We start from the raw sequence: 20,694 nt of genomic DNA, 5'->3' as shown, positions 1-20,694 counted from the left end.
GTTTGAAATATTCCAGGGGGCGCTATGGAGTCATTTGTTCACTTAACACAGTATAAATGCATAGACCTATTCAGGGTCAAGCCCTCTACATGTGTGACCAATTTGGTGTAGATGGGAAATTGTATGTTGAAGTTATAAGGACTTCCTGTGCGATGGCGAAGGATCGAAATTGACCGCACCGCCACGCCCACCAAGCACAACGCAGACTGTTGAAGGTCTAAGGATGCTACTGAGGGAATGTGAAGTCTGTGGTGTTAAATCTGTAGGACGAGTTAGTTAAAGTACGAGGCATAGACATATTGGGTCCGTACAGAATGGGAAAAGCCATAAGGGGGTCATTGAAATTAACCGCACTGTCACGCCCACCAGGTATATCGGAGGCGAAAGCTTTTGACAAGGTGTCATCATCAAGGTCTGAAGATGCTATTTAGTGAGTGTGAAGTCTGTGGTATTGAATCTGTAGGACTAGTTACATAAAGTACGAGGCATAGAAATGAAAAAAAAATGCATGGGAAAAGCCATAAGGGGCTGAGCTGTCGTGCTGCGCATGAGGGCAGTTGTGGTATCAAATACTCATGGGTAAGAAGCTACGGGCCAAATTTGGTGAGTCTGCGAACATCCTTAAGTCCCAAAAAATGCGTCAGAAAAATGAAAATCGCCACATGCCATTCAAGATGGCCGACTTTTTGTTGCGACGTTAGGTGGCGCTATGGAGTCCCCTGGCTACACCCACCCCCAATCATGTTGAAATCAGACAGCGGCGCGCAGATGTGACATATGGTCCTAGTTTGGTAAGTTTTGGGGTATGTTCAGGCCGCCAAATATGCAATCCCGTGGAAGGAATAAAAAAAAGAATAATAATCCTTACAGATACAATAGGTCCTCGCACAGGTTATTAGTTCAAGGACTACCTGTCTCATGGAGAACAATGTGTGACTGTAGGAAATGATCGTTCTGTGTTTATACCATTATCTAAAGGGGTTCAGCAAGGTTCAATACTGGGTCCAGTCTTATTCAGTCTATATTAACCATATTACATACTCTATAACAAATTGTAATGCCCATCTTTATGCTGATGATACAGTCCTGTACTGCTGTGCTAAATCTGCACATGAAGCCATGACAATTCTCCAGCAAGCTTTTGACAAACTGCAAGATTCTCTTTTTAACCTGAAATTAGTCCTCAATGCAAACAAAACCAATTTCATGTCTGCATGTTACCACTCTAACAGGACACAGTATTGAAATGGTTTCTGAATACAAATATTTGGGTATCTGGTTGGATCAGAAACTCACATTTTAATTTCATATTAATACACTAATACACAATTTTTCTTTTTATTTATACGGAAACAGAACTACTTCCCCCATGTTCTGTAGGAAACGGATCATTGAAGCTGTCTTTTTATCTGTCCTGGATTATGGTGATGTTGTCTATAGACATGCCTCTGCCTCCACTCTTACTCCACTAAGACTCGATTTATCACTCCGCCCTCAGATTCATTACTGGTGACAGTTATTCCACTCATCATTGTATTCTATATGAAAAAGTTAGATGGGCACCTTTAACAGTAAGACGTGACAGCCACTGGTTTCTGTTTCTTCTTGAAGCCTTGAAGGGCAAAATGCCTCCATACATCAGCTCTTTATCAAACTGGTCACAGAGTCACTATTCAACACGCTCTAGTGATTGTATAATGCTCCAAGTTCCGCGGGTGAACACTAAATTTGGAAAAACTGCTTTCAGTTTCAGTGCTCCATGCACTTGGAACATTTTACAACATACATTTAAACTTGATACAGTTATACCTATAGGTCAGTTTAAGACTTTGATTTCGTTTTATTTGTATTCTGTCATATTGCTTCTTATCTGTTATGTGTTATGTACCCATTCTGTTTATTCACTCTGTGATTATGTTTGTTGTTTCTGTTTGTTGTCAGATTTTTACACCTACTTGTTTTTTTTTATTTGTGCTCTTGACATAATTGAAAATGAGGGCTTGCTCTCATTGATTTTTCGAGATTTCAATAAAGGTTGAATGAATGAATAAATGAAAAAATTATTTACAGGTACATTTTCAATGTGTTTACAGGACATAAAGTTACATTTGAATGTGCTTATGGGGCATAAAAAAAATATTAATTCTCTAAAAGACAACACAGGACTGTTGCTGTGTAAAAATGTAAAAAAAATAGAAGTCTGGGGTTAGACTCCTGGGAACTTATGTGATCGGTGGCAAGCTATTATTTTAAGGGGTTGGTAGGTGCATTGTGTGCAGCAATGTTTCCCACATTCTACTGTGGTCAGCTGAGAGTCAGATTATGAATTGAACTACAAACTCTACTTTCTTAAAAAATGTCTTACTAATATGCAATAGCTCAAGTGGTAGGCTAACATGTGAATGTTAGGGCCAATACTTGAAGCATTTTCCTGGTGCAGCTAATGAGATGATGCCACTCCTTTTTGTATTGTATCCCTGCTAAGGAACACATTCATGCACACAGAGCAAACCAACTTGAAATGAAATAAGGACACATGTACCTATGAAATGTAGCCATCAAAAATACATATTACATTAATAACAGTGGTCTGATCCATGTTGCTACCAGCATCAAGTTACACTCACCTGTCAGAGAGAGACTCTAGAAATAGTGGATACAGCAGGGTGTGGTTCTGCTGTGAACATCACATAAATACCATCTAACAACATCGGCTCACAAATAGAATACAAACCATATTCACAGATGTATGCAATCTTCCCATGACCTCTGAACAGTGGACTTGGCTTTCACACGTGTAGCACACAAGAATTAGTCCACCTCTCACGTAAAGCTCGTCTGGCTAATGTCCAAACAGCCCAGGGTAGCAGTGCATGTGTGAACACTGCTATATGGATTAGATCCACAGTATGTGTAAACGTTGGCCTGCGTGTAAACTGTAACCTTACATGTTAATACGTTTAATATGTCAGTAGTCTATCATAGCTAGCTAGCTAACGTTAGCTACAAGCTGATGTTGCTTACGATTTTAGTGTTGGGCTAATACATACGACAGCAACAAAAGGAGCTAACTTTAGCTACGTTGACTGCATAATGCAGAGTAATAATACATTTCCCCCAACAAAACAAACCAGCTTATTACCTGTTCAACAGAGACACAGCTACTACAGCATCCATTTTCAGGCCTTCGACTCCATCAGTTGTCTCCATCGTTGAACAGCCACTCCAATGTTAACTCTCCTTTCACCTCTTGAGCTCTCCAACTTCTTTTTGTTTGTAGCCTTCTCCAGTTTGGTCTGTCTGTTCTTGCTCTGTTTGACAGTGCTAGCTGCTGTAGGTACAGCTGGTAATGAAAAGTGTGTCTGTACTTTCTCTGCCATTCTTGTCCGTAAACAACGAGCTCACTCCGCCACAGCTCCAGCAGTGCAATGTGTAGACTCCAGTAATGCGCAGTGAGTGATGGGCAGAGTCAGCACAAGTGGGCAAGTAAGGACAGATTGATAGACAGGTAGGCTGTCCATACAATATCTTTGGGTCGCTAAAATTGATTGGACGAAGTTATTACAGCCCTGTCACTGCCACAAACCATGTTTTTTTCCCCCCAAAGCATTTTATATTTTGATTGCTGTCTGGATGTTAAGAGATTTTCTACAAATATAATAAAAAATGCTTCTGAACAGAATTACCAACCCCAGCTTTAACAGACTATTGTTTCTGTTTAGGTGAAACAAAACATAAATTCATTATTATTCGATACCACATTATTTTTGCCAATGTTGGCTATTGTTTTGCTGTGACAGGTGAGCTGCAATTACAAACTTTAGTTAACTTGTAATTCTTAATGGTCTTGGTGTAAAATACCAAGAACAAAGTCACAGGTAGGTGGATGGGCTGTTTTATTCCTGATGACAAAATAACAGTGGCAAAACTGGCCACAGAAGTTTACAAAATGCACAATACAGTTTGTTTTCTATCCACAACTTCCTGGGGAGGTTACTGAGGGAATTATTGCCGGTTCCCAGCAAAACTAGCATAAGCAACAAATAGGATTATAACGATGCACCGGTGGCACTTTCAAGACTTTCTACGTGTTAGCTTAGTAATAATAATAGTGCAAGTAGTGTTTATTTAATAAAGCCGTGAACCTAGATCATCATGAATGAATGATATGCCCTACCAATCACTCTTAGGAGGACTAGCATCCTGCAACCATGGAAAACACTGGTTCCAGTCGGAAGCCATGCTCATACTTTGTGCAAGGTATCATGGGGGCTAGAAATAATGTGGATTAGTGACTGTTTGGGGACAGAAAAAAACAAAACTATTCCCTTGTTCAATTTTTCAACATTTTGAATGACGGAAACACACAGATTGAGTATGTAGAAAAATATTTACCACAAGATCTGTATTTTGTACATTAAACATTTTGCCTACTAAATGCTTATTAAAAAATTAACACTGGGAGGCCATGCTGAGGTTTGCGGACACACCTGAGAACAAGCTGCAACATGACGTCTTCACAGTTCAGGGAAAGAAGAGTCCTGAACAGGCTCAACGATACCATGCAGAGCTGCAACACACAGATGAGGAAACTAGTTAGAAAACATTATATACATTACATTATCTGGAAAGATAATATACATGAATACCAATTTACATATTATGTGGTAAAATATAGACCTTTTCAAATAACCTGGGTCTTATTTTTATAGTTTTGCCACAAATTCTAATCATAGATTTTATGAAAATGCGACAGATTTAACTTTTTTTTCTCATTTTTCTAGGTGTTTTACAGCAATGAAAAACTCATCAATATACCAGGATATGTGGGAAAACTGTTTTCAGTGGTACTGCCATAATAAAAAGTAAACAAACATTAGATTGAAGTTGTAACCACAGCCCAAATCATTACTTTCCATTTTTTTTCCCATTGTTGTCCCCTAAAATGATGTTTAAAGTATAACGAAGATGACACAGTGTTGTGATGAAAACCTGTTTCTTTTTCCTGTCTCGCTGTGACCGAAATGTATTTGTTATGAGTAAATTTCACTGGGGATTGTTTTACCAACTACAAACAATATGCAACACGATACTTCTGTATTCTGCTAGTCACTTTCAATCAACTTCTGCTCTCAGCCCACTTACCACCCACTCAACTGAGTTTGTGCAAGGGCACTACCACACAAACACACATATATTTTATACCCTTGAATTGCTGCTGATGCGTGTGAGCAGTGTATCCAGGATGGTGTCGCTGTCGTGGCGATGGAGCAGGATGAAGCGCAGGAAGGTTTTGAGGAGGGAAGTCTCTGACACGCTGCGCAGGAAGAGGTCCAGGTAGGCAGTGCTAGCGATCATCTCGTCCACTGACGACTACAAACGCAAACACAAGCACACACAGAAATTTGTATCAAAACTGCAAAAGAGACAACTGTCCAATGAATAAGATTAAGCCAAAATATATATCTATATATATATATATATATATATATATATATATACTAGGGGTGTAACAATACATGTATTTGTTAGGGCCGGGACTCGATTAAAAAAATGTATCTAATTAATTAGAGGCTTTGTAATTAATTAATCGAAATTAATCGCATTTTTAATCGCATATAAATATTTGACCTGAGAACAGTGAGAAGCAATTTTTTTGGATAATGACTGAATAAAAAAAAAAGAAAGAAAAAAAAAAGTTCCTTTGTAATATTTACATTTTTGGGGATACTGAATTTTAGGTCTTCATTGAATGTTAGCCATAATTATTACTATTAAAATAAACTGAATAAATAAAGACATGGGATGTTTCATTCGGTGTGTAATGGACATATATACAGTATATAATGTATTAGTTTCACTTTTTGAATTGAATTAGTGACATAGGCCTTAATAAACTCTCCCATGACATTCTCATGCACCTGTACATCAGAAACAATAGGAGTGATAGGTACAGTAGGATATGCAATAATTAACTACTGCATACATCTTGACAGCTCTACTTTACACTGTTGATTTGTATAATCCCAACAGACATGTCCAGTGATTTTCAGCTTTCTGTGTTTACATGTGTCTGTTTTGATGATACAAGTCAGCTCCTGAAATGTGTGTTTCTCTAATATAAAACACATTCTACATCGCGGAGGCAACGTCTCTCCACTTAGGGCTTCCTTCACCTTTGAAACGGGGCAGAGCTCCGTGGGAAACACCTGCCTGACACAGCAACGTAGGGAACCGTGCACATCCGCGGCGCACAGCTCCACTGACATGCACGGGGGGAAAAAACGGCGTCGCACCGAATGCACGCGGCTACGCGCCGCTTTGGGTTGTGAGCGCGCATGTCGCACGTCTACATTGGAAGCTAATAGGTAGTCAGTCAGTATAATCAGAGGCAACCATGAATGAGTTCGCCTCAGTTTCACGTGATTGTCACTGTCAGCCTGTTAATTTTACTGACCCGAGCTGAGACGCACCCCAAGTGTCGGCGGCTTTTTAACTCGTTAAATAATTGTGCTCCAGTATAATCGGTACGCCTGAAGCTCATCCAGTGAGAAACGTTCCGCGGTGCAAATATAAGTGCGATTAAAATGCGTTATTTTTTTTAACGCGTTAATTTTTGTGTAATTAATTAATCTTAATTAACGCGTTAAAGTCCCTCCCTAGTATTTGTATTGAATCGTTTCGGTACAGGACGTTCGGTTCGGTACAGGGCTGTGCACGGGTGAGTTTCCGGAACGGAAGTTGCGTGCTTATTTTCTGCCTGCAGCTACACCTGCAGCCCGTTTACATCATGGCTAACGCTAGCGCGAAACCAGAGCTTGAAGACCCTCCCTTGTCGCTTAAGTCTCCTGCTTGGGAACACTTCGGCTTCCTGGTTAAATATTGCAACGGAGAAAGACGAGTCCAGCACGGCGCAGTTTCGCCGAACAGCTGGAGAAAAGAAACTGAGGAATTCCCGTGATAATTACATAATCACACACGACTGCAGTTATACGTGTTATAAACATAACAACACGAAGTGTTCCCGACTGAAGGATTAGAAGAAGAGCGCGTTTTTGTCTCTTTTTTGAGGTTTTTGTTCTTGTATCAACGCGGAGTGTTTTATTTTGAAAATCAACCGAATGTATTGTTGTTGTTTCGTGTCAGATTTCCTGTCTGCTCTGTGCTAAATTTGGCTGAATTTCTGCGTTGTGCCGCGGCACCACCAAGTGTGAATATCATGCTACAAGAAAAAAAATGACCTTAGTGCAAACGCAGCTGACTTTGGCAATCAAGCAGCCTCTCCCTAGCAACTCAGCCCGTATGAACAACACACCAGTGCAAACCTGGCAGAGGGACTTAAAGACACAGTGAAAATGATTTATTTAACTTATTACCAGGCAGCACTTTACAACAGTATTCTATTTTTTTATTTTATTTTCATATTTTGTATAATGTTACAATAAATTGTTGGTTTACAAAAGTTCAGAATAAACAACAAGCAAATTTATGTTTTGCATTTTGTTCCCGTACTGTACCAAAAATGAACCGAACCGTGAACTCAAAACCGAGGTACGTATCGAACCGTGATTTTTGTGTATTGTTACACCCCTAATATATACATATAAATAATATGTATATTCAGGTAGTCAGCTGACCTCATTTTTTGCACACGCAAAGAACTTTTTTTCATTGCACCAGAGTCCAATCTTTATGCTCCCTAGCAAACTGAAACCCTTTTTTCCGATGAGCCTCACTGATTAGTGGTTTTCTTAAATCCCAATGCCTTAATTCTCTTTGTAACGTGCGTGTGGAAATGCTCTTACTTTCACCATGAAACAAAACCGTGACATCTAGTGTTGATTTTTTATGATTTGACTTCACCAAACGTTTAAGTGATCTCTGATCACGATCGTTCAAGATTTTTTTTCAACTACATTTCCTCCTCGAAGATGATGGTTCACCACTATCTTTCCAGGTTTTAATAATGCGTTGGACAGTTATTAACCAAGTTTTAGTAGTTTCAGCGATCTCATTAGTTGTTTTCTTTGCTTGATGCAGGCCAATAATTTGACCCTTCTGAAACAGAGTAACATATTTTCCACCACCACAGGATGTCTTCTGATATGGTTGTTTAAGAAATGAGAAGTTACTCACTGCATCAGTTAGACTTAAATAACGTGTTGGCAGCTGAAACATATCACCACTGCAGTAATTATCCAATGGAAGGCTCTTACCTATTTTTATTATTTTCTTTTTTTGGCCAAGCAGTGTATTAGACATTTCCTACTAGTCATGTTTTGCTTTGACTCACACTCTGACTCATCAAGACTCTGACGAAGTTTAAGATGCTCAGAGCAATGGTAAGAGTTCTATTATGTTGCTGCATTCAACAACACAATAAATGAACACAGCTCCATTTACATCCACCGCTCCAAACCCCCAAACCTCTTTGTTCTTTGTTTAGTGTCTCATCACCGTAGTTTCATCTGTGTTTTGTTGTTGTCACGTCTTTGTCTGTAGATTAGTGAATAAATGTTAAAGTTGTTGTCTGTGGTTTCTGTACATTTTACAGTTCAGTCACTGAATGCATTCCGATTATGCTAATGCTTTACTTAAATTACAATTAATTATTTCCCCTAAATTAATGTGTGTGTTAATGGGCCTATTCTTGACTGTAAAACAAGACTTGTTTTTTGGTATTATTGAGTGGACTAGGCTGTTATCTCGGTGAACGACTAGGTTGCTTAAAACCCTTCAACACCCACCCCCTTTAAAGGAATTTTGCATACCCGAATGGAAAAGCTTATAAAAGAAGAACTGTAAGGTCAAAATGCAAGTGTGACATTTCATTTAAAAGGTAACAGCTTCTTATTTCTGAAAATGTGCTTGTTACGCACATGGCCACAACACAACCTAAACCTCATCAGTTCAAACATAGCTCAAAAACATATTTTTTGTCCTTGTCTATAATAAGTCATATTTGAATAACAATAACTTAGACATGCATCACCACATACCTTCTATGTATTGTCAGCTACACCTGTGAAAAATGTGGAATGCCTAGGCATAACTTTGTGGGAGCTAGGGACTTTTTAGTTTGTTGGGTCCCGGGTGCCATCAAGTGGCCAAAATATGAGAATAACCTTTACTGACTTCTTGTGACACTGGAAAACAGGCTAGAGCCTATTCGTGACTATAAAACCTTAACAGAATGCTAGTATATGATACTTAATGACAAAACATGTTAAAAACCATGTTGAACTGAATTCAAAACAAGGCTTTTTTTAATTTCAAAATTAAGTGCACTGTGACTAAACTTGCACAAAGCTGATTATATACACTACTGACTATACTATACAACTACATACAAAACAATATACTGTAAAACTATATACAAGAAACCATACAACTACAAACCTACACTTTACAACATATACAAGATGCTTTGCTGTATCATACAACTGAACACTATACTATAACTACAACCACCTGCAAGAACCTTACAACTATGTACAAAATACTATACTATACATCTTTATCTCTCCATGAACCTCCTTCTGGTTCAACCAGGTCTTCTTTTTGGCCACAGACATGTGCAAAAATACAAAATACTAATACAAAGGCAAGAAAATTCTTTCAAAATGCTCTCAAAAAGTGTTTCCTTCTAGCCCTTTCCACGGAGACTCCCACATAGAAGGCTCGCAAAAAAATATAATGTCCTTGGCTAAAACAGCTCGTCTCAAATGCAACTTAACTATTCATGCATACCATCGTTGGAAAGGTCAAATGATTGGCTACAAGCATGGATGATTGACATGTTGAAAACACCTCATTCTAGCATGGCCGCACATGATACATGACAAGCGCTCCTAGCTTGGCCTTTCAAGCTAGGAGAGCTTGCTGTGTGCTCCAGGGATTGTCCCGGGGTGAAAAATAGAGAAAGGGATGGGGTCACTTTCATGTTGTAGGCAGCAGCATGACAAAAACAAATACACCCAACAACACTAGTCAGGAAGAAGAGAAAACATGTCTCCTTGCCAAAGTAGATTTGCTTTTGTTTTACAAACAAAGTTTCCAGACAGAGACGAAGGACAATTTTCACAACTTGGGTTAATTTTATGATCACTGGACCCTTTGATCACTGGACTGGATGTAAATAATCAAGCAATGGGCAAGTATTCAGACCTTATGATCACTTCAAAGGTAAGGCGTAGCCACTTTTTTCCTCTTCTCTTCAGTTCACTATGCTGGTAGATCTGAATAAATTATAATTTGTGGTGGTCATGGATTCCTTAAAAGGAACTATATGACTCAACTGAGGAGAATCTAACCTATCTAACAAGGTATAAAATGCCTATATTCACGTGTAAACATCTATATTATCATTTGTGGTGCCGACCTGCTTTGAACGGGCCAAAGCCGGCAATGGGCTTAGGGGGGTTAATAACTTTAATTATCATAGCAATTCTAATAATTTTGAGGTATAATTTTAATGTTCTACAAGAGGGACCCTAACCAGATCAATATTCATCCTATTTTATTTACATGATCAGTTTATCCAAATCAACAAAATAAATTACCCTTTTCCCAGACATCCTTAATGGGGTTTGGCTATGCAAAGAGCTATTTTCAAAAATAATAATGGTTCCACTGTAAACTGGTAACAGGGAGGTCTTTGATTATCCAGAGTAAACATGATGTTGTTTCTACCACCCATCCCTTTCCTACCTTATGCAGCGCGGGGCCCATGACAGGTATGAGAAAGCCGTTGTGGAGGTAGTCCAGGAGCTGGGAGCGGACCATGGGATGAGCAACCTGCACCACTGCGTTGCAGAACTCCAGCGAGTTCATGAACAGCACAAGTGATGATACGCACATCCAGTCCTCCCGCCGAAGGGCGTGCCAGTCATCTCCTCGCACCTCGATCTTCCTTGGCAGAGAGGAGTAGAGAGCGCTGAGGCCCGTCGCCAGCACCTGAGGAGACAGGCTTCAGATAAGACGGCTGACTGTCAACAACCAGAGTGGATCAGGAGTCAGCTCACAGATAAGAATCTGTGTATATACCTAAAGCACATTGTTTTCCATTTTTGCATGTGGATAATTCAACTTTGTAACAATGGGGAAAAAAACCCTTCATACCAAATGAGAGCTGAAACAATAAGTAAATTCATTGATGAGTAAATTGATGGATTGAAACAGCACCTATTTAGATATTATCTAAATAGACTAATCGCTTAAATCACTTATTGAGCAAAATATTTGGGGTTTTGGACTGTTGGTCTGACAAAAAAAGTCATTCCAAGATGTCACTATGGACTTTGTAATGGGTATTTTTTTTTTTTTTTACAATTTTCTGACATTTTATAGACCAAATGATTGATCAACATAATTATTAGTAATAACAGGAAGTTGCAGTCCTACAATATATATTTGAATACATTCTATAGTAGATTTTGTGGTCTGAAAATACAGACAGTAGTCAGTCCTACCTTACCTTCTGTGTTTTGGTCCCAGACATGGCATGTAAATATATAAAGTTCTTGTACTTGGTGGTGTTCTCTTGTATCTTGGCTGAAACACATTTAATGTTCATAACAACACCAGTGACTCTACAGATACGTACAACATCTCATTTACCTGTTGCCATTCTGAGAAGGGAGTTGAACCAAAATAACTTCCCAGTATGTACCGATATGACGGAAAAGTGTCCATATTACAGTCTTGTTTAAAGCCTTTATTTAACTTAATGTTTTGAAACAAGCTGATTACATTTATTAAGCTGTATTTTCTCTTGCTGGACCAGTGAAAATAAATGATGTAGGAACCTGAACCTTTTACCCAGCTAAGGCAAAAAATTCCTTCGTCAAAATGATTCTTAAAAGTGCTATGCACTGAGACTGCAGGATGTGTTTGTGATGAGCACAGCTTTAAGAACCACAAAGTAAAGAGCGCTGTTACAGTTGCTCCATCTAAAAACGTCAAACACAGCTGATTAGAATGTGGAAAATTACACACGCAGATAAAGATTGAGTGGGCAGAGAGGAGGCATTTGGTCCTTGATGCCAGCTCCTCTGCTCCTTCTAGCCTGTAAGTAGGTTAGACTGAAGCTGCTCGAAGGAGGATGAGCGGAAAATAGCTGATCAAGTCTTTAACACCAGAGGGTTGGGACCCTTACTACATGGCTCTAACAATAGAGCGGCCTCATGTAGACCAAAGCCTAACATTCAGTTTCACACAACAGCTGGATGCACGAAGAACCTTAAAAACAGATACTACTACTGCTGCTACTAGAAATTAGCATGTACTGTATGCTTGTAAGCTTCATTGTTTGTAAGTTTGTGGACCGCTGTGTCCTTTTTTGCTGTTAGTTTTACACTGTAAAACACTGTTGCTTGTTTTTCTTTGTGCTCTTCACAAGCTGATTTGAGCCTCTCCACTCTGTGGAGCTAAAGTGTAAGCCATACCGCCTTGTGAGCGTACAATAAGCCGCTTTCCTATCAAGGATCAGTTCCTTCACTGGCCGCTGAGTAATAGAAAGGCTAGTATTGTGTCTCCATGGCTGAGCGTTACCCCTCTTTCTCGCCCTCTCTCTCCACTAACCCGTATACACACACACACACACACACACACACACACACACACACACACACACACACACACACACACACACACACACACACACACACACACACACACACACACACACACACACACACACACACACACACACACAGTCTCATGAGCGACTTGTTGAAAACTAATTGTTAATGACAGCGCTATAACATCAGAGAGTCTAGCTCTGTCTAAACGTCAACAGGCACTGTTCCGCCATTGTTTGTTCAAGCCACAGTTTTACTTAGTGTTTTAGTTTCATAGTTTGGCTGCTGTAGTTGAATGATAGATGTTTGTTGAATGAAGTGTTATTGATCAATTTGCTAACATTAATAAATATCACTTTTTGACCATATCGTGCAGCCCTACTGAGAACAGCATTAAACTATAGTATACACACATACTCATCACGCAACATGGTTAACTCTCATGATGACGTTTTGAACCTAAAAAGTTGTAACTCGTTACCCAATTATGGCTATGAAGATTTCAATCGATGATCCTGACATTGAAATGTATACACGCACATCGTCGCCTCATACTATCAAAATGAAATCCAATGGGTAACTCCTATTTAGTAGACATATTCTAAGGTTCAATCAGTCACATGTGGCTCTTTAATAACACTTTGTGGCAGCTACACGAAACTACAACAACACATTCACCCACAGCTACTTGGCTTCCTTCTTGATGACTCAAGATGTTCCACCTCACTCGCTTTCAAATGCAGTTTGATTAATGTTTGACTTTGCCCCTGTAGGTTCAGCAATCCACTACAGTATATGATGTGGTGTTGCCAGTGTGTACTGGAGAAATAAGATAAAGGAAAAAACAATAATCAAATACCACAAATAACACAGGTAACCATAATATAACACAAGATGTCCTTGGGTTTCATTTATAAACAGTGCATTTGCACGAAATGGGGTCTGAAAAGAGGCCTACGTCACTTCCCACACAAAAGTTGTGATCTATGAAAACAAACTTGACAGGAAAATGCACGCACCTGTAAGCAATCTCTGACCCATGAGTACAAACATTTTAGAGGCAGGGGGAACTGGCAAAGCAGATGGTGAGGTGGTCACTATCAAAATTAAATCCAATGGGTAACTCTCATTTAATAGACGTATTTTAAGGTTCAATCAGTAACATAAGGCTCTTAGCTGACCTCAGCTAGAAGAAAACTCCAACAACACAGGCACACACAGCTGCTTGGCTTCCATCACGATCATCTTTTTTTTTTTTTATATCATTTTGAGACTACATGAGAATATTTCGACACACAGTGTGCTATAAAGTGCTATGTTCCATCATGTGGTTTGGTTTACAGTTAAATATGTTGATTATTCATTCTTGCTGGTAGATTAGACATCAACAATTTGTGTCAAGCAGCAGCAGCAAAACGTCTGTATGATACAGAGGATTTTAATTGACCTGTTTGTCTTTTCTTTATTGTGTGATGTTGGGTGAGGCGGGTATTTCTTTAAGATGTCTACAGGAAACCCTCTAAGTTGAGACAGAGCTGAGAGGATGTAGATAAGGACAAACAGTCTGTCAGAGTGCAAAATCCTTCCCCTTCCATTATCGCACACCATGACTAATGCATCAAAATTAAACACACGCACATACTCACACACATGCACGCACACACGCGCACACACACACACACACACACACAGCCCTTTTCAATAGAGCGAAAAATGACTCAAAATAGTAGGGTACAGTATATGCATAGTATTGCAAAGGAATGTGAAGTGAATGTTAGCTGAGTTGACTGTGAACTAAAAGAGGTTTTTGGACCATATGGCAGATCATAAAAGTTTTGCATCTCCAAATATGTCCCTCTGAAAGAAGCTCAGTGGGATTTACACTATGGATGGAACTTGGCAGGATATTATGGATGCAAGGGTAGAGTTTTCCCGCAGTTCGGTATGCATCACAGTTTTTGGGCCACGGTAACGGTACGGTTTCGATATCTTAATATAAAACTACTCACACTAGCAACAGCAATATTGCATGTAAAAATAATTAAAAGCAGATATAGTCAAACCACAAACCTTATCATTAAAATGTAACACTTATCTTAATTGCCTTCCATAAAAAACATATGCAGTATCCAATCAAGTTAAACAGCAAACATTATTGTAGTATTGTATTGTACTGTATTGTATTGTATTGTTTGCCTTTGTGTATTGAACCTAACAGGGCGTATTGAACGGTTCGATGAAATATTGAATATTGTTGCATCCCTACAGGATATTGAGAATTTAAAAAACCACCTAACCCAAATGACCAGATCTCAGCTCTTCTTTGGAGTTGGACTTATCAACAATTGAACAAGATACCTAATGAATGCTAGAATATGACTTAAGATGTTCTAACTCAATGGCTTTCTAATTCGGTTTAATGTTTGACTTTGCCCGTGTAGGTTCAGCAATCAACTACTGTGTCTATAACTACCAGTGTGTCTGAATAAAGAAAAACACAATTGTACCACTGATAACACAGGTTACCATGATATATCACAAGATGTCCTTGGGTCTAATTTATAAACATTGCATACGCACAAAATGGGGCCTGAAAGAGGCCTACGTCACTTCCCACGCAAAAGTTGTGATCTATAAAAACAAACTTGATCCGAAATGTGCGCACCTTTAAGCAATCTCTGACCCACGAACCTCTGAGTACGAACATTTTAGAGGCAGGGGGTATTGGCAACGCAGATTGTGAGGTGTTGTATTAAAACCAAATTGTAAAATGATACCTCTCACACATTGAATAAGACACATTTAAGAACAACTGTGATGTATGATTTAAATAAAATATCCAGTACTGCTAAATAGATACAGCCATGTCCTGTCCAGTTTTTTGTAAAGCCCAATTACACATACAGTAAGATCCACAACAGCAACAGTTTCAACTAACAAGACTGCCTCCAAAAACCTTTGAACATAAATAAATGTGAGGAACCTCAGGACAGGAGAAAAACCTGTCAAAAAATGTCAAAATTCAGCACCATCTGTAACCACATCCTCCATTAGAACCCTGGCTATTGCCCAAAATGACAACACAGTTTTCATGAGTTCCATCACTCACCGGACAGAAGTAAGAGTTCTCAGCTATGTAACGTGCCACAGCCTCGTGGCTGGCTGAAGCTGCCATGACCAGCAGCAGTGCGTCGCGGGCCTGCTGTCCAATGGCTCCGTCCCGGTGGATGAATGGTACGAGGAGGGAGAAGATCAGCAGATTGGTGGAGCCCTGCTGAGCTGGCGCCGCCCGGAACAACATCTCTAGAACCACAGGCTGCCGGGCCATGGACACACAGACCTGGTGGAAAATTACAGTGTCATTATTAAAAGGAGAACTATAATACGCTCCAAAATAGGGATGAAAAACCACATCCAATCGAGAGTCAAAAATATTCCAGTTATCAACCCTAGGTCGGATGACAGGAAAACCGGGCATTCGACGGTGTTCTCAAATAAAAACATACAAAAGCCTGCCTCTGAGGGGAACAAATTAGCAAGGATGTTCAGTTTAATTGTTATATTAGGAACTAATGTATGATAATGAATGATAATTGATTCCAAGGTGTCCTGATCTACGTATGTACATATATACACCTGCCAGCCACAACAGTAAAACCATCCATCCATACATTATCTGCCGCTTATCCGGGGTTGGGTCGCAGATGCAGCAGGCTTAGAAGGTTATTCCATACCTCCTTCTTCCCAGCAATGCTTTCCAGCTCCTCCTGTGGGATCCCCGAAGTGTTCCTAAGCCAGATGGGATATATAGTCCCTCCAGCGAGTTCTGGGTCTCCTCCCAGTTGTTCGTGCCTGGTACACCTCTCAAGGGAGTCGCCCAGGAGGCATCCTAATAAGATGCCCGAACCACCTCAGCTGGCTCTGCGATCTCCCTCTTTTGGTCACTACTCACTGCTCGTGGCCATAGGTGAGGGTCGGAAAGTAGATAGCTTGGTAAATTGAGAGCTTTGCCTTCTGGCTCAGTTCCCTCTCCACCACAATGGTCTGAAGCAGCACCCACAGTACTGCGGATGCCACACCAAACTCCCGTCCATCTCACGCTCCATTTTCCCATCACTGGTGAACAAGATCCAGAGATAATTGAATCTGCATTGTTCCTGAGCAGTTTTTGTTGTGTGGCAGGGCTCATCGTCCTGCTGGGGGGATCACTGCCATCGGGGAGTGCCGTTGCAATGAGGGGGTGTACTTTGTCCAGAATGTTGTTTGGATGGGTTCTCAGCAGATCATTGCATTGTAACAAGATTATCAATGTTATTCAAATCACCTGTCAGTGGTTTTGATGTAGTGGCTGATTGGTGTGTGTATATGTAAAAGTGGGACAGGCCCCTGTCTTCTGTTTCATTACCCCTGCCATATCATTAATGTCTTATTTCAGAAATTGTGAGCACTAATTAACTCTTGAGCAGAACTATGTTTAAGGTGTCCTGTTATATGATTTTAATATAAAGCTGCCAGCCAATCAGACACAAGAACTTTCCATGGCAACTATTTAAATAAACAGAGACACTACAAGTAGGACTGGGTAATATTCGAAAATCTTTTAATATAAACCTTTTAAAACACTTCCTGATTTTAGCAGTTTCAAACATTGCAGCCAGAGAAACCATGAAGGTGGTCGGACACACATTACAACTGTTGAGCCAAATGATGGTTTTTGCTATAGTTTCTAAACAGTCCAAGTTCCAGTGTGATCCATTGATCCACAAGTTTAACTTTTAGGACTGGAACTGTGACATTCAACTTAACATAGTGGAAGAAATAATAAAAAATTCAAAAGTCCAAATGAATACTTAAAATGACAGTGCAGAGTGCCGTGAATGAGAATTATTCTATAACTAAGTCAAAATTTTAGTGATGAGCTCATGTACAATTCACAACCAATCCACCATTTCATCAAAATGTATTATTTTCTTTCCTTTTGCCTTTTCCATGCACATTGCAAATAATTTAGCAATATAAACTTCCAGTAGTACAAACTTCCTCCTAAAGTTAAGTGACTTTCATATAGTCTACCCAGGTCAATTCACATGTGCTCTTTTCTGACTGTCAAGACTAAAACATCTGTGTAATGTTGGTCGAAACAGTCATTGGATTACAGTATCTAGTCTTTGTATGACCCAATCTTTTAGTCTTTTCTCAGCTTTAGAGTAAATTTTACATATTTGAGTCTAGGTCCAACAACAAACAAATTCTTATGTAGACTGTATGTGCGTGCATACACATAGAAAAGTGTACAGACAGTAGGTTTATCTACCTGATTTAGCAGCAGTACCAGGCTGTTTTCCAGCGCTGAAGGACAACCAAGTTCTGGGTCAGCACAGGCTCCCAGCAGCCTCAGCAGGGGGTGGAGGATGGCTGTGTGCTGCAGCAGAGGTTGCTGGGACTGGCCAATGAGCATCTCAAACAGTTTGAGCAGTGCCCCCTGGCTGTCAGGGTCCAGGCCTCGGCGGAGATGCCACTGAAACAGGTGCTCCAGAATATTCTCTGTGACCACCAACTCCAGTATGGGGCCCATGGGCAGCACGCTGGCGCCACCCTCTGAGTTCTCGGCAGGCCGTTCCTCTGCCAGTAGACATAACATCTGGTCGGTGTGATTCCTCACTGCAGTCAGGTCGTCACTGGAGGATGAAGGCTCGTGCTGCTCCAACACCCAAGAGACCTGAAAAAGGGAACAGTAGCACTAAACATCACCGTTTTTCTATGAGTATATTAAAATAATAAAAGTGTGACCTCTAAGGGATATTTTGTTCAATTTAAATCCAATTCTGAACAGGTAATGAAAGAAGGTAATGTCAATGGTGTGCACATTACTTTCTGCTAACATTACCATAATGTAATGTGGAGCATTATATTGATATTAAAATTACAATCATTATACACTACAGCTGTCAGTAATGACGCAAAATGATGATGGTTCAGAGAGTCGACATAGGTAGTAGTGAATGAGTGAACAAGTGAGTTCACTAATGTAATGCCATACTGGGTGCCTTGATATGAATGCAGCCATTGTTCATATTGGGTTGTTTTTCTACTATGACAAGTCGATGACTGCTGTGAAAATAGGATGAAGTTTTGCAACATTTTCTAATAAGTCTACCAGTCAGCATGACTATAGCAATAATGAATTGTCAGATATGTGACCCGCCTGAGCAGATAAGAGATGTACTTCTTTGTTTTTTGGCAGCTTGAAGAGTGTTGGAAATGTATGGAATGGCCAGAAAAATGGCCAGAAAAACTATGTTGCTAGGACCAAATTTAGTCAATGTTCACACACACATAAACACTTTCTTTCCCACATAGCCACTTTTTAATCTTCTCATACACAAATGTGTATGTGACAATACAAAGTGTTAAATTACCCACTTTTTAAAAACTATGAAATCATGGAAGGTTGATGTTTTAAAACATGTAGGAGTACTTTAACATCTCGTGGGTATGTTGCAAATAACTTGCAGCTGAGCCACCTACCACACCCAATAAGTATCACTCTTATAACTCTTATGTCTTCTGTTGCCTCAGAGGAAATAAACAGAGGAAGTAAACAGTCAACAGGCAAGGTTCACAAACCTATAAAACTATCAGCCAGTGATGGGACAGAAGCCAGTCACACTGTTATAGTAGACTGACTGACTGACTATTCTCATCAGCTCTGGTACAGCCAACTTAACGTGTCAACTTTCACACTTTGTGCTTGGACAGATAATCATTCACTAAAACAAGAAGAGTCTTCACATAATTTACTGTTAACTAGGGGTGTAATGATACATCGATCTGGATAGATATATCAATTTAATGATCCACGATCCAATAGCATCAATGAAAGTGATTACATTGATTCATATCGCTGCCATCGTTATGATACACCTTCATTTTGAAATTCCCATATTTTGGATATTTTGGATTTTGGAGAAAAGATGGGTTGACAGACAAAGCACATGTCATATGCAAACAATGCCGTTACGAGATAAAACCTGGCTGGGCACCTCAAAAACAAACACTGCATTCACCCTCGTGCTAATTTCACTGCTAGTGTGTCAGATGATGTTCACCACCAGCTGTGACCATACATTGTTGCCTTACAGTGTTGTCGAGAACGACGGTTTTCACGACCTACTACTTACTCTGGAGCCGAAATATGCAGTCCCATCAAGACAGTACTTCATTGAAACTTGCATACTGAGTCCATACAATCAAGTTAAAGATGAAATTAAACGTGAGTTAATGAATGCAGAACAAGTCGCTTTAACTAAAGATAGATGGATGTCATGTACAACAAAAGCCTATGTACCTGTGACCTGTCATCATATTGACACTGACTGACAAAGAATTATGTTCTTCAGACATAACGCATACAGGAGCAAATCTTGGTGCAGTTTTGAAAGAAGCATGCAAGGAGAGGAATATATGCAACAAAAAGCCTGCGCTTGTGACAGATAACACCAGCAAAATGTCCGTAGTCGAGGCAAATCTATCACCACACATCAAGTGTTCTCTCAGTGTGTACATAAACCAACTCACTGTTTTGACCATACCCTTGACCTTGTTCTAGCTTATGGTATCGAGATTGAAAATCTAACAGTTTCTCCACAGAATCCTCTTTTATCAGACCATCACTTAATAACTTTTGAAGTTCTATTACTGGACTACACACCATTAGGCAAAAACTCCTTCACTAGATGTCTATCTGATAGTGCTGTAGCTAAATTTAAGGAAATTATACCGCTGGCACTAAATTCAATGCCATGTCTTAATATAATAGAGGACTCCTCCGCTAACCTCAGTTCCTCACAAATTGATCATCTTGTTGATAGCACTGCAGGCTCATTGCGAACAACACTGGACTCTATTGCCCCTCTGAAAAAGAAACCTATAAAGCACAGGCGGTTAGCACCCTGGTATAACTCGGATACCCGCAAATTGAAGCAAACATCACGGAAATTTGAAAGGAAATGGTGTTCCACTAATTTGGAAGAATCCCGCTTAGCCTGGAAAGATAGCCTTAAAATATATAGGAAGGCCCTCCGCAATGCCAGAGCAAGCTATTACTCGTCAT

The 20,694-nt window shown here is 39.8% G+C and overlaps 1 protein-coding gene across 3 annotated transcripts in view; it reads right to left on the bottom strand.

The window, feature by feature from the left end:
• Window positions 1–20,694, bottom strand: part of fhip1b (FHF complex subunit HOOK interacting protein 1B) — an 82,093-nt gene that overhangs the window by 33,541 nt on the left and 27,858 nt on the right. For all 3 annotated transcript variants that reach the window (XR_014623271.1, XM_084362040.1, XM_084362039.1), the window contains exons 3-7: window positions 17,896–18,300; window positions 15,691–15,921; window positions 10,711–10,956; window positions 5,206–5,373; window positions 4,491–4,570 (exon numbers count right to left, since the gene is read on the bottom strand). Coding sequence is in view for 2 of the 3 variants with exons in the window: in XM_084362040.1 (XP_084218166.1) it covers window positions 4,491–4,570; window positions 5,206–5,373; window positions 10,711–10,956; window positions 15,691–15,921; window positions 17,896–18,300 (1,130 nt within the window). In the remaining variant the exon portion in view is untranslated. The remainder of the gene's footprint in view (window positions 1–4,490; window positions 4,571–5,205; window positions 5,374–10,710; window positions 10,957–15,690; window positions 15,922–17,895; window positions 18,301–20,694) is intronic.

Source organism: Pagrus pagrus (genome assembly GCF_965226575.1).
Source record: "Pagrus pagrus genome assembly, chromosome: 9".
In the NCBI taxonomy this organism is placed as follows: Eukaryota; Metazoa; Chordata; class Actinopteri; order Spariformes; family Sparidae; genus Pagrus; species Pagrus pagrus.
The sequence above is the reverse complement of the archived record's forward strand: the minus strand, read 5'-3'. Positions and strand labels throughout refer to the sequence as shown.